The following is a 14,613-nucleotide window of genomic DNA, read 5'->3' as shown; positions in this document are numbered from 1 at the left end:
TATACAACGTGTTAAAGTCTGTTAATTAAAAAATGATTTTATAGCTTCAAACATATTTTACATTATCAAGTCTGGGATTGGTTAATAACAATTATCGAATCGACCAAAATGCAGAAAACGCCTGCTGGTAGTGTATTTCTGCATTCTCTTTCCTTAGTTTTACGTAATTTCTGTTTTTATCAAATACAACCATTATCAGTGAGAAATTGCAATTTATTACATATTTTCCGAAGTTTAGTCATAGGGCCATTATTCTGAATCAAGTACCTGATATCAATCAGAAATGCAAAGCACAATGTAATGCGTGCTTTGATCTCCTTGTTTGCTTGCCATTTCGCTGTGGAATAACAGCTTCATTGCATTAGACACTATTCGTGCTGCTAAGTAATTCGAGCAAATATTTAAAAAACTTCGGCATGTCATGGTAAATTCGAAGAAAACACATTCTCATAAACAGTCACGCAGGGAGGTTTACAAGATTTATGAATTATTGACCTTGGTTGTTAGGAAAATAATTATAGCGAAGCAAGTACCGCAGGGAATTAAAATAAGCTTTTCGAGTGCTGAGCCATTTGAAGGAGCCGGATTGTATTGTACATTTAATCGGTGCCTGTGGTAGTACTATAACGAATTTATTACCAGTCTGTATTTGACGCCTAATCAGCCTGACGTATAATTCAAATTTCCCTTTCTACCCCGCTGCGCACCACTGCCAGAGCTGAAAGGTATTTTTTAATCTGGTTTGCAGAAAAGGTGGAGACATAGAAATAACCCACCATGTTCATCGATTATGGTGTCTGATTTGTAATAAAAGGCAGTCATAATTCGTATCAGCATCAACAGGCATAACTGATGGAGTTTATAGATTTACGTGAATTACTACGGAGATGTAGTAACTAAATGTGCTCAGCTGCGTGAGTTCTAGTATTTATTTGGCTCTAGATGTGACAATGGCATTGGAATATGGTCAGTATAAATGATAGAGATTTCTTTTAGTTAGACTTTTTAAGCCATGGATTATTTTTCATTTTATAGTAAGTTAAAATGTTAGTTTTTTCATTTTGTTTTAGAGTTTTTAAGACACGAAATATGGTAATTATAAATGTTAGAGGTTGTCTTTTTTCGTTTTTGTTTGGGACTTTTAAGCCATGATATTTTGTTTCCATTTTATGGCAAGTAAAAGTGTACGAGATTTTGTTCCATTTTTGTTTTGGAGAATAAATACATTTATGAGTGATTTATTTTGGCAACTGAATGCTTTTTATTAATCGATCAAACACAAATCGGGAAAGTTGTGACGGCTGGAACTGTGGATTTTTAGTTTTAGATTAAGAAACGTCTGACCCACCAAAATCTTCTTGTGATAACTTCTATTCTAGCTGTTTCAAATGTCAAGTGTATAAATGTCATAACTAACCATGTTCGTATATGAAAATAACAAAAGGGTTTCTTATAAATTGGATATGACTATGACGTAGGAATATAAAATACAAATATATATATATATATATATATATATATATATATATGAATGAATGATATTTCCATTTTTGTTTTCGAATGGAAAACTTCGTTCTCATATTTGGTTTCAAAATTGGATGCATTTTAGTGATCCGTTTAGCACAGATGGAAGAAAACGTAAAGTACCATATTGCTAGTCTCTGATAATCGGTAGATTTTGCAAAAGGTTCTCACTCAACAAGTTATTTGTGAAATTACTGCTATTGCAAAATGTGCACATACAAACAGACACAATTCTCATCTGAAAACATGAATGAACCATAGTCCTGGTTCTCCACTTTGTTTCCTGTATGATATTTAGAGCAAATAATATAAACCAATCAAAATCGTTTTCTTAAAGAATACCGTGATTAATATGGGTACGACCTGGATGACCAGTTTTAAGAAGAAGAAAAATAAATTAAATTCTCTTCACCATGGCTATCTCGATGTGAAAGTTTTAAATGCCAATTTTACGTATAATCACACATGTATATAAAAAGAATTTATACATGTAAATTCGTAACGTGTAAAATTGTAATCATCACAGAGGGATTCGAACTTGTGGAAATGAATATATATATATATATATATATATATATATATATATATATATATATATATATATATATATAGAGAGAGAGAGAGAGAGAGAGAGAGAGAGAGAGAGAGAGAGAGAGAGAAGCGGTTACGTTATTACACATATATTAAGATAATTTTTCAAAAGGAATGAGCGTTTCTTTCAAGGCCAAATTAAGCTGATTCGGATAGTTTGGACGCGTGTGGGTAATTATCTCACAGCTCTATGTTTAGTTCATGACATCTATGCAGAAATATTGCATAATTATAATAAGACATCAACTGTACACATCCTGCTGTCCACTACAAATTCAAAATAGAGCCTCATATAGTCTACACCAGAAGTGGGCAAACTTTCCAGTGCAAGTGCCGCATACACAAATTTACACCTTGTCGCGGGCCGCATAGTTCATGAAGTAAAATAATTAATATTTGAAATAGCAAAAACAAAAGGTTTTTCTAAATAACATCTAATTGATTTTCATTTGTTAATATGTTGTTAATATTTGAAAACTTAAAACTTAAACTTCAAAAGAAGCACATTTATTTGATAAACACAGTAACATAAACAGTGTCAGTGCGAATCATCAAATGACCACTTGTTCCTAGGTCGCATGAAAACCCTTGGCGGGCTGTATGCGGCCCGCGGGCCGTAGTTTGCCCACCCCTGGCCTACACCATATACTCCGTAGAATTTCACCATGTCTATATTTTGTCGCATATTAAAGATTCGTAGCCACTTAGTAGATTGCATCTATGGTCATTACTGTACCATAATGGAATATGTGTGTGTGTGTGTGTGTGTGTGTGTGTGTGTGTGTGTGTGTTTATGTGTATGTGTGTGTGATTTGGATTTTGAAGGTAGCTTTAACAATTTTTCAGTCATATCGCTACGTTTTTTCTTAAGTCCAAAAGTACAGAGTATTCCAAATAAATTCCAGCCGTGTTCTGAATGAATTGCAATATGGAATGCGCTGATGTACCATTAGTCTCGAATGTGTTAATGTACGAACTATCTTGATATATCAAAGTTATATAATCCAGAATTTCCTTGAATGAATTTACAATAATCCCAAAATAGTGATTTACTCATAAATCAATGAGCATTTTGTAATTCCAATGAATGATTTAAATAATCAAATTAAATCCTCTCAACTGAACATAGCTAAAATTGATTTCACTATGACTAATGTTAATATATGGAATGAGTAGTTCAGACGTAAAAGCAACCATTGATATTAAAAGCTAAGACACAACAGAACCATGATGAGAGTCATTTTCTCAACCAATTTGTAAACAACTCCTTCTACAATATTATTAATTTCGCAAAAACCATAGAACTTGAACTCAACATCTGTAAACATGCTTTTCTCCAAGTAATAATGATCATGTGCGTGTGTGTATTTTGGATTTTGAAAGCAGCTTTACCAATTTTTCAGTCATATCGCTACGATGTCTGCAGTATGGCAGTTTATATTGCTGACTAGCACTGGGGCATCATGCTGCAGAATGTAGTATGATGTCCCACCCAGTCACATTATCCTGACACCAGGCCGACCAGTCCTAACACTAGCCTAGCGAGGTAGTTGTTAGTACCATTTTTTATATAAGTCTTCGGTATGACACAGCCAGGGTTCGAACTCGCGACCTACCATATCCGAAGCGGACGCTCTAACCACTAGGTCACCGGAGCGGTCTGGAATGAACACTACAGTTGAGCTGACTCCATTCAAAACTGAACTACCTGGCTATTGGCATAATTCGATGACGAACTAAATTTATGCGCTATGACACTATGGCGCTAGGTTGAACGCATAACAGTTCATCTTCCATCTTTGAAGGCGAACCGATTTAAAACGCTTCCATCCTGACCTTGTTTGTCGCTAAAGTTTGATAGATTCAAAATGAAAAGATGGACAAGGGTTCATGCTTACAAAGCGTCTAAGTACTATAGAATGATAGAACTGGTAACAGTGAAGAATGGTAACAGTGTATAAAGGTAACAGTGTAGAATTGCTAACAGTGTAGAATGGTAACAGTGTTGAATGGTAACAGTGTAGAATTGTTAACAGTGTAGAATGGTAACAGTGTAGAATTGGTAACAGTGCTGAAAGGTAACAGTGTACAATTAATGTCTCCACAAAACATTGTTATGATGGGCGCATGATGAATAACAAAGGCAAAAGAAATTACATTTAAAGTGAAAATAAAACCAAGCATGAAAAAAAAAAATATTGTAATGATCTGTAACTGTAATCCCTTCGTCAGCATATTCAGAAAAAGTACGGTTCATGAATCAAAGTGTCTATATTTAGTGTATTTCGGCTGTATTTGTACTAAGCATTTTTATAAACGTCTAGTCAAACATTCTGAACAATTTTTAATGAAGAAAAGAGTAAAACCCACAAGGGTCTGAAAATGAGTTGATCTTTAAATGCAGTATGACTATACAATTTCATAGTTACGGTTTTGTAGTTTTCTGCTGTCTTGTGAAAAAAGAATTCACCATGTGTTTTACAAAATTCAGTTCCATAAGGTTCAGAAAGGTAATCAAAACAATGGCTGAAAATGGTCTGAAAAATCTAAATACGTCATTTTAATATGTGTACAAATAGGACCACACAATTCATTACAGTCGGCTGAATAGTCCATATGCAGTCTTCTTAAAATCGATTCACGTGTTTTTCATTAAAGCAACAAAGCTGAACACGTTTAAACAGGTGTAACAGTAGGTATACTTCGTTAGCTTTGTTAAAATCTAACCAGGTCATCTACGTGTGCATACTAATAAACCTACCACATTTCATGACTAAACATGAAAAGATAGACAAATGAGAGTACATCATTTCAACATTGAAGATAAGACGAAGGATGGAAACAGTTTTTATATTTATTATCTGTTGGTATTTCTTTCGGGACCTAACTCTTGACAAATTCACATGGTTGATAATGGGATGGTCTTCATCTGTTTTCGACGTCACTTAAGGCAACAACTTCACTTACAGCAACAGTTTTAGGACCCAAATCTTGCCAAATCGACGTGTTTGATAATGATATGGTCTTTATCTGTTTTCGACGTCACTTAAGGCAATATTATTAGTATGTGTGACTTTTACTGGCCTTTCACACTTCCGTTATTATCACCAAGAAATTGTAGTCCTTTCCAAGTATGCATCTATCACTTCTACAACGAGGCAATGGACAACGCTATGGTTTGCTGAAACCTTTTTAAGCATCCTGTTTGCTTCAGTTTACCAATGCTATCTCATAATTTCATGGTTTATTTCCAAATGGCCCTTCCATAGTTTTCTTTGATCCTTATACGTCGGATCAAATTATTTATCAAATTATTAACTTTTGAACTGAATGAAGTCACGTTTTTTTCAAGCGCGTTTACTATTAATATAGTACTGCAATTTTACGGGTATTTCTTCATTGCATTAATTGTAACCAGTAAAGAAAAGCGCAAATGGTGTTTCGGGTCACACTGTGCGACCTAAAAGAAAGTATTATATTCATGAAAAAAGGCAAAACATATTTGAGAAATCGCTTTATGGTGACCAATTAAAATTTTCATTGTCATCAAAGCTATTTTTTGTGTTAGGGTAGAACCAATTTGTTACTAAAAGTTAATCAATAATTTTGTTTCTAAGATTTCTCAGATTCTTGTGACGATTAATGTCAAACAAAATATTTTATTCAGCAGTTGACAGGAATGCACATCGTTGTTAAAAACCAAAAATCAACTGCTAATTGAAATATATAGAACCGTATTATGTATCGACATCATGTCTCAAAGAATTAAAAGTGCTCTTGTATTTTCTTAAGATTTTTTGAGGGTTTATTATTAAGTTACGTTTGTTTTCTGGGCAGGCAAAGGTTTATTTATGGAATGGCTATCGCTTGAGCTGGGTACCACGAAAAATAATGTGTACCGAAGAGTATATGTATACAGCGGAATTTCTTAACTTATTTATTCTATTATCTAATCATTCATTTATGCAATAATGCATTGTACATGAATCATGTATTGCATTAACTATATTCCTTATCTACGACACGTCAAATCAGTAAAACTGTATTCTGCTTTGTTCTGTTCTGAACATAACGTGATACGTTCCACGGTATACCGTAATTAAGTCAGGCATCAACAATATAATGTTCTTTTACATGAACCTGACACTATTTTCCAGTATCGGTGTGTCAATGGCTGGAAAACTATCTTAATCTGATTTATAGCAGAATAACACCATATTATATCCATTATATTATTTTAAAAGATTAATAATTTTGCGTTAAAAGAAAATGAAATATCTCAGCTCAAGACAAATCTCTCACGCCCCCTCCCCCCCAAAAAATTATGTGTATGTTAATTGTTGCATAAGCTGTAATCTAAAACTAAAATCGGATGATTAGTTTACAATATAGCTGACACCCTTTCAAAGTCATTGTGTTGACGTTAAATAGCTTGTTGATAAAATAGGAAGGGTTGACACTGAAACCTAGACTTTACTATTTATACAATTGATTAAATAGGCAGGGAAACTTTGAGTGGGATGCCTGCGCCAAGGCAATATATTTGTCAATGAGGATCATTGAATATGAAACACACTCATCAAACGAGAAACTATTTAGTTGACTAAAGTAATCAAGTAACATTTCAACATAAAACAAATGTGTTTTTAATGAAAATCTAAGAATGATTCGCAGCTTTACAAAGGAATACAAGTTGTAAGCAAATTAACATAGTAAATAACTAAAATATGCCACTGTTATTTTTGTGGGTTTTGTTTCCTTTATAAAATAATTCCAAAGGTTGGATTTGGCCAGAATATCTTTCACAACATTCCATTTTGTTCCTGTGCCACTATTTTCAAATTTCATGAAAACTTTGGCTGTGATATTCACAATTGTATGAAAAGATCTGGGCCACTATACTTCAAATTTCATGAAAACTCTAGGCTGTGATATTCAAAATTGTATGAAAAGATGTGGGTCACTATACTTCAAATTTCATGAAAACCCTGAGCTGTGATATTCAAAATTCACAAAACAAATTAGATAATTTTCTTTGTACTAGGAATAAATGCTCACATAAATATTAACAAGGTCAAGAATATAATACCAGCAGCTGCGTCTCTTATTTGATTGTTATATCACTCACTGTGCTAATTACGCACCTTCTGAATATAGTTTGCTGATTATATCTTCTGGCTTTAGGGGATACTTGGTTGTAACGTCTGGTTGTAATGGCTGGATTATGTTTGCTTTAGATTTGGATTCTGTAGCTTTATATTTTTGACGCCAAGTCAATTCTTCCTTTACCCACCATAATGCATCTAAAAGTGACATAAAACAATTAGTGTGACTAAAAGTATTGGTAATATAAGATTGTTGTTAGTTTCCCCTTATAAGGCATATGAACAATTGTACCTATATGTTTTAGCACAATGTTGTTTCATTCATCTTTCAACCATATTGTATTAGATCATATTGCGCTTCGTCTGTTTTGAAAGCATATATGATTTTTGTTGTACATGGATTAGTTACTTCTATATTTAGTTGTTTCCTGATGGGTTACAAATCCCTCATGTGGCGAATTATTAGTTAAATAACAGGAATATAATTCTTGTAAAACTTATCTATAGTATCATCTTCATCAAAATCGTCTTTGCTATAAGCAGGATTGTCTAACTCTTGACCATAACCATCTACCGTCATGTTGCATCATTACATGGATCAAAGCAACTTAAACAAGAATTAAGATTTGTAGAAACTGAGCAAGATATTGGCGTCAGTACAATTAATGAAGACGGGAAAAGTAAAGCATACAAACGGGAATTACAAATTTGTATTGCAAGCGATACGGAAAAGGAAAATAAAATGACAATAAAGAATAAACTTATAATGGATATAACAGAAATGAAGAAAAGATAACATACTATGAAATAATTTAGTAATATAATACCTGTGGGATTTTGCACATAAAATAATTAAGAACAAATAACACTTGCGTAAGAAATTTCTTTTGGGAAAATTGTGATGCAAGTGAAGAATATTCTTAAATAAAAAAATTTATATGTGATGCAAGTGAAGAATATTCTTAAATAAAAAAATTTATATATATATATATATATATATATATATATATATATATATATATATATATATATATATATATATATATACACATACATACATACATACAGAGAGAGAGACAGACAGATAGAGACAGACAGACAGACAGACAGAAAATGAATGAGATGTATATAATAGTAATGATTGACGACGCTTGACTGTTAGATGAGTCTCGACATTCTCAAAGTATGTCAGAAATATTATGCATAAATAGGGAGGGTAGACTGCTCCGTAGGCCTAGTGGTTAGAGCGTCCGCCTCGGATGCGGGAGGTTGAAGCTTCGAACCCAGTCGAGTTATACTAAAGACTTGTAAAAATGGTACTAACAGTTGCTTCGCTGGCGCTCATCATTAAGACGTTAGTGTTAAGACTGGTCGGCCTAGTGTCAAGATAATATGCCTATGTGGAACATCACGCTACATACTTGCGGCATGATGCCCCAGTGCTTGACATCATAAGTTTCCACATTGCAGACATCATAGCGATATGACTGAAAGTTTTTTAAAGCCACATGAAAAATCCAAATCACACACACACACACACACACACACACACACACACACACACGGAGGTGAAATTAAATGCAAAGGACTGATTACTATATAATTATATTTTCTTATGTGTTTTTTTTATTATTATTAGAAACAAGTATACATGTAGAACAAACAACATAAAGTTCGTTTCAGTCAAACAATGTGCGCAATGTAAATTATCTAGGAGACGATTTGAAAGTAAATATTATTTTTAAAAAAAAAGTATATATCATGACTTCGTTTTTTATGACGTTATATCGTCATTCCAAGCCAGAAGTATTTTAGGTTTATACTTCATTATGTTTTAGAATCCGGTAGTACCAATAATTTGTATAATCTTAGCAATGCCAATTCCTTTTTTAGCCGGAATTCTACGAGACCACTACAACGTAAAATACGATAGTAATCACATTTGTGTCTCGGTTTCGTGGCGGGAATGCGATGGATCTGAAAAATGTTGATTCTCTACACCGTGTTGTTGCAACAGCGAAATTAACGTTTGCCTAAAATGTCATGCCTTATTGATTAACTCAGATCCTACGTAATTCCTAGTCATGGGCTGTTTTAATGCTCTCGACATGAATAATTCAAGAATTGTTTTATACCATGGTAGTTTTTCTTAAAATAAAACTACAAAAACCAAACCGGAAATTATATATTTTAGTTGAGCATGAATTTATGTTATCATCTTGACGTGAGTAGTAGAACGGTAATATGCTAAAATGCTTTTAAAGATAAGGTCGATTCATGATGGTAAAATGTGAAAAGTCAAGTTCATTTATTTATTGCATCCTGGGACGTGTATTGATTTGTCATTACTGTCCATCCCAAAAGCATTGTTATGCTGTTTGTGTTAAATTATCGAAACTGTATTCGGTGCTGTATGCATGTGCATTTTGCATTGGATAATCTTTACTTCTGAATCATTTACATTTATACCGTGCTTGTACATGGAGGAATTTCTTGTTTTTAACTTCCCAAAAGAAGACTTCTAATGTTCATTTACGACATTCACAATGTATGTGAAATAAACTATTTATGTTTAAACAAGAAAATGAGTAAAACAAATTACTTATTCATCACACACTAGTCAGAATGATGTTGGGGGAAGTTATTTAATTCTTAGAATCACTCTTTTTCATATACCTGCCTACATAAATACATGCATACCAACCTATCTACATAACTACATACGTACGTACGTACATACATACATACGCATACATACATACATACATACAAAAATACAAAAAAACATACATACATACATACATACATACATACATACATACATACATACATACGTACGTACGTACATACATACATACATACATACATACATACATACATTAGAAGTTGAACGTGTAACGTCTTCAAGTGTAATGTGTAAATACTTGAAGACGTTAATAGTAGTCCTATTGTAGCAAATACAGTTCTGATATATGTCATTGCAAGTCAGTCCACCATTATCTAATTACAATACAGTACTCCAATATCTAATTACAATACAGTACTACAATATCTAATTGCAAGACAGTCCTCCAATATCTAATTGCAAAACAATACTCTAATATCTAATTGCAAGTCAGTCCTCCAATATCTAATTGCAAGACAGTACTCCAATACCTAATTGCAAGACAGTCCTCCAATATTTAATTGCAAGACAGTCCTCCAATATCTAATTGCAAGACAGTCCTCCAATATCTAATTGCAAGACAGTCCTCCAATATCTAATTGCAAGACGGTACTCCAATATCTAATTACAATACAGTCCTCCAATATCTAATTGCAAGACAGTACTCCAATATCTAATTGCAAGTCATTCCTCTAGTATCTAATTGCAAGACAGTTCCTCCACTATCTAATTGCAAGACAGCCCTCCAATATCTCATTGCAAGACAGTCCTCTGATATCTAATTGCAAGACAGTCCTCTGATATTTAATTGCAAGACAGTACTCCAATATCTAATTACAAGACAGTCCTCCAATATCTAATTGCAAGACAGTCCTCCAATATCTAATTGCAATACAGTACTCCAATATTTAATTGCAAGACAGTCATCCAATATCTAATTGCAAGACGGTTATTCCCTTTTCGTAAATTGCTGCGTTTTTTCACCTCTAACTTTTACTTTTTTAATAAGGGTTTTCGTACAACAATGGCTTAACATATTTTTGACAATTTGTCAAGGGTTTTGCATATACAGAATTTTATTCAAAAGTGTCTATATTCATAAGCAGTAGATATGTTAATTATATGTGTCTGCTTTCAGTGAACATTTCGACATTGCTAGTTCTCGTTGCTGAGAGTGGTTACGATTTTCAAGATTTGGTAAATGCGGCAGGAGCTGTCAATGACCCATTTGGCGATAAGGATAAGTGGAATCTTCCGAAAGTTATACGAAACGGAACATTTAAAAGCCACCTGCTTGACCAGTTCCCCAGTCTTAATGCCGACATGGTAATTTACAAACTGGAAGTAGTTTTGCTTTTTTTTTCCTCGACTAGTTTGTATCAGTATTACATTGTACCTAAAATCCAAACTAATTAATATTACAAATTAATATTACGAGTTTAAGATGAAACAACAAATGTGTTTATAAAACACTAATTCTTCCGTTCATTTGGACGGTGTTTTTATTCACCAATATCCAAAATGCATCCACAAAGTTGCATGACCCTGTATCTAACAAACGCGCAGAAGGAAAGCACTTAACCCCAACTATTAATAAATGTCATTGGGGCGTACAATGCAATCCAGTGTGACTTACTTTTAGTGGAATTATGTTCTAGTTACAATTTCCGAGAAATGTACATAGTGCGATTAATGAAGAATATGGAATAGTCACATGTGCAAAAATATACATAGTGCAAATCATTACGATGGAACGTTCTCACGGACAGTGGTAACACTGTATGTTACTTCCACACTCGTTTTACTCCGACCTTGTTCCCTTTCCCATGTAAGAACTTTTAACCGTATTAGTGGGTAGGGAAAAAATACTGTATCTTGAAAAAAATTCTCTTTGTCATTGAAAACATTGTTCGTGTCTGATGATTTTAAAAAAAATGTCAAATCAATGTTTCAAGTAGTATAGATTCGTCCAGCCGCGTAGCACCCGATCCAACACCCCCGCCCAACAAGAAGCGCGGCATTTGTGTTGGTTGGGTTGGGGGGGGGGGGAAGAGTTTGGCAGATCCAGTGAGATCCCAAAATTCACCATTATAAAAGGTATAAAAAAGAAGTCTGTTACTGATGATGAATTGCAAATAAGAACAGGGGTAAGATCCGTGTAGTAACGCACATGAAACAAATACAAGCATTTTGTCCGATTCTCTATTTATCGATGTATTTGTATGCATTTTAAGGATTTCTCCAGCCATTCCAAGTGTTTCTAGAAAACCTCCGCAAAACCTCAGCATCTTTGCATGCACTGAATATTTGTTTGACTCTAGTAACGTGACAATTCGGAACATGAAAGGTACATTGTATTCTCAAACAAAAAAAATGGAAGCTTTTTTTGTAGTGTCAACCAAAATAGTACACAAATAATGAGTTATCTGAAATGCGTGTTATGTATATCTATATTTTTGCAACTCGTGCTACATGATTTTAACTATAATTTTTGTAACTTATATTCACGATTGTAAATTGTAGTGATTATCTATAGTTGGATTTGGTGTATGTGCATAGGTTCTATTGTAAGATGATTAGAACGACAACCTGCATAGGATCTATACATAGATTCCATTGTAAGATGTATACATAGGTTCTATTGTAAGATGATTAGAACGACAAACTGCGTAGGATCTATACATAGGTTCTATTGTAAGATGATTAGAACGACAAACTGCGTAGGATCTATACATAGGTTCTTTTGTAAGATGATTAGAACGACAACCTGCATAGGATTTATACATAGATTCTATTGTAAGATGATTAGAACGACAAACTGCGTAGGATCTATACATAGGTTCTATTGTAAGATGATTAGAACGACAACCTGTGTAGTATCTATACATACGTTCTATTGTAAGATGATTAGAATGACAAACTGCGTAGGATCTATACATAGGTTCTATTGTAAGATGATTAGAACGAAAAACTGCATAGGATCTATACACATATGCTTATATGCGTGTTTATTGTTACTAGTAATACTAATTATTAGTAAATTATTAGTAAATATGTGTACGAGTTTGGGGGCTTTTTCCCACTGGACAGGTCGTTCAGGTGGTATCTTTGAAAAAATTAAGTTAATTACTATTGGAAGGGTTAAGTCATATGATTTCTTCTACGATTTTGGAAATTTGTGATTTATCACGTAGCAGTGGTGATGATATGTATGTTTTAGCCTTTTCGCCTGACTATAAGTATCTCGGACTTTGCAGTTATCTTATTCTTATTTCTTGTGTTCTTGTTACAAAGTCAAGTCTGAAGACGTTTTTACTTTGTAAGTTGTATTTAGATATTATTTGAGAGGAAAACACTTAAGATGATTCAGTGGAGGAAAAAAAATGATATTTGAAGTATAATATTATTCTGGGACTATTATGACAAAGTCACCATTCTCGACGGACCAGTACGTTTCTGGTTCTGAAATGTATACGGAACTTTTCATTCTTTTGGACTTTAATGGAAATTTTTCAGGATTATTTTGGATTCACTTCATAAACTGGAAGTTCCTCTCACATTTTCTTTCATGTATAACTTTGACAATTTAATTATTTGTTCAGTTTTACAAACATTGGTTTAGCTTCTTTCTTTTACTTAGTTTATGACCACAGAATCGTAACAGATGATGCAAGAAAGTTTATTTAATCGTATGTTCCATGCCTACACCCATTATCAATATACATCATGAATCTGGCGATAAAATGAATGAATTTGACGATATACATAAATAACCGATACGCACAAAAGTTTCTTTTTGAGAGATAAATATGCTCTTACCCTTTCGAAAAAGGAAGAGGGGTTTCCAAATGGTTGACAACGGTAAATATACAACAAATGCATTACCTTTTAGCGATTTCTTTTGGGGTTTATTTTCTCGTATGTTTTAGGTGTCAATTTCTGCATGCAATATGGACGGGGAGAAACTATGGACAACACATTTCAATACCACTGGGATGTCGTTGACTTTCCTCGATTCCCTGAGGGGAAACAACATCATCAGATCTTCAGCAGCAAATAACGGAACTTATAGTCAAAGTGTCAACTTAGGGTAAGCTCTTTAGCGTAAGGTAGCGGGTCTTCTTATGAGGAGGGCGCATGATTTGTGACGTCAGAGTATGGTGACCGCTGGAATCAAAAACAGCCATGTCCGTCCGTAGTTTGTTCAAATAGTTTAACTTTGATTTCGCTCACCCTATCTATGTGTGCTACGTTATGTCCGGCTGGAAATATTTTCTGCTCTGGACAAGACATCCTAACCCATAATATTCCATCTCTAAATATATGAGGATATCAAAAGTAATATACAGTATGCCCCCCCCCCACGTCCGCTTACGTTAAATGATATGTGTATTGGTGCAAACGAGATGATGAATGGAAGTACACAATTCGTTTCAGGTAGTGTAATTTATCCAGTGGACAGTAGTGGAATTGATATTCAGGACATAAAATTATGTCACTTGTTTAGGCTTGAATAAACAGTAACACAAGAAAGAGCGAAAACAACAAGCTTTGAAAATACAATAATTTATTTCCCTGGAAAATTCTGTAAAAAAAAAATGAAAAAATATGAACTTAACGGTTTTGTAGAACGAAATCCAAAATAATCCAAAAATAATCCAAGAATAAAATTTTTGAAGTCCTAATAACAAAATGTTCTATTGATTTTAAGTTCGAATCCCGACGAAG

The 14,613-nt window shown here is 33.6% G+C and overlaps 1 protein-coding gene across 1 annotated transcript in view; it reads left to right on the top strand.

Annotated features, from left to right (window-relative positions):
• The first annotated feature begins 834 nt into the window (after positions 1 to 834).
• Positions 835 to 14,613, top strand: part of LOC149787772 (uncharacterized) — a 77,465-nt gene continuing 63,686 nt past the window's right edge. The window contains exons 1-3 of the mRNA XM_089973969.1: positions 835 to 966; positions 11,024 to 11,211; positions 13,815 to 13,975. Coding sequence (XP_089830095.1) covers positions 951 to 966; positions 11,024 to 11,211; positions 13,815 to 13,975 — 365 coding nt within the window. The 5' untranslated portion in view covers positions 835 to 950. The remainder of the gene's footprint in view (positions 967 to 11,023; positions 11,212 to 13,814; positions 13,976 to 14,613) is intronic.

This window comes from Sinohyriopsis cumingii, chromosome 11, assembly GCF_028554795.1.
Source record: "Sinohyriopsis cumingii isolate HCF-2022 chromosome 11, ASM2855479v2, whole genome shotgun sequence".
Taxonomy (NCBI): Eukaryota; Metazoa; Mollusca; class Bivalvia; order Unionida; family Unionidae; genus Sinohyriopsis; species Sinohyriopsis cumingii.
This window is presented reverse-complemented; position numbering and strand designations above follow the sequence as displayed.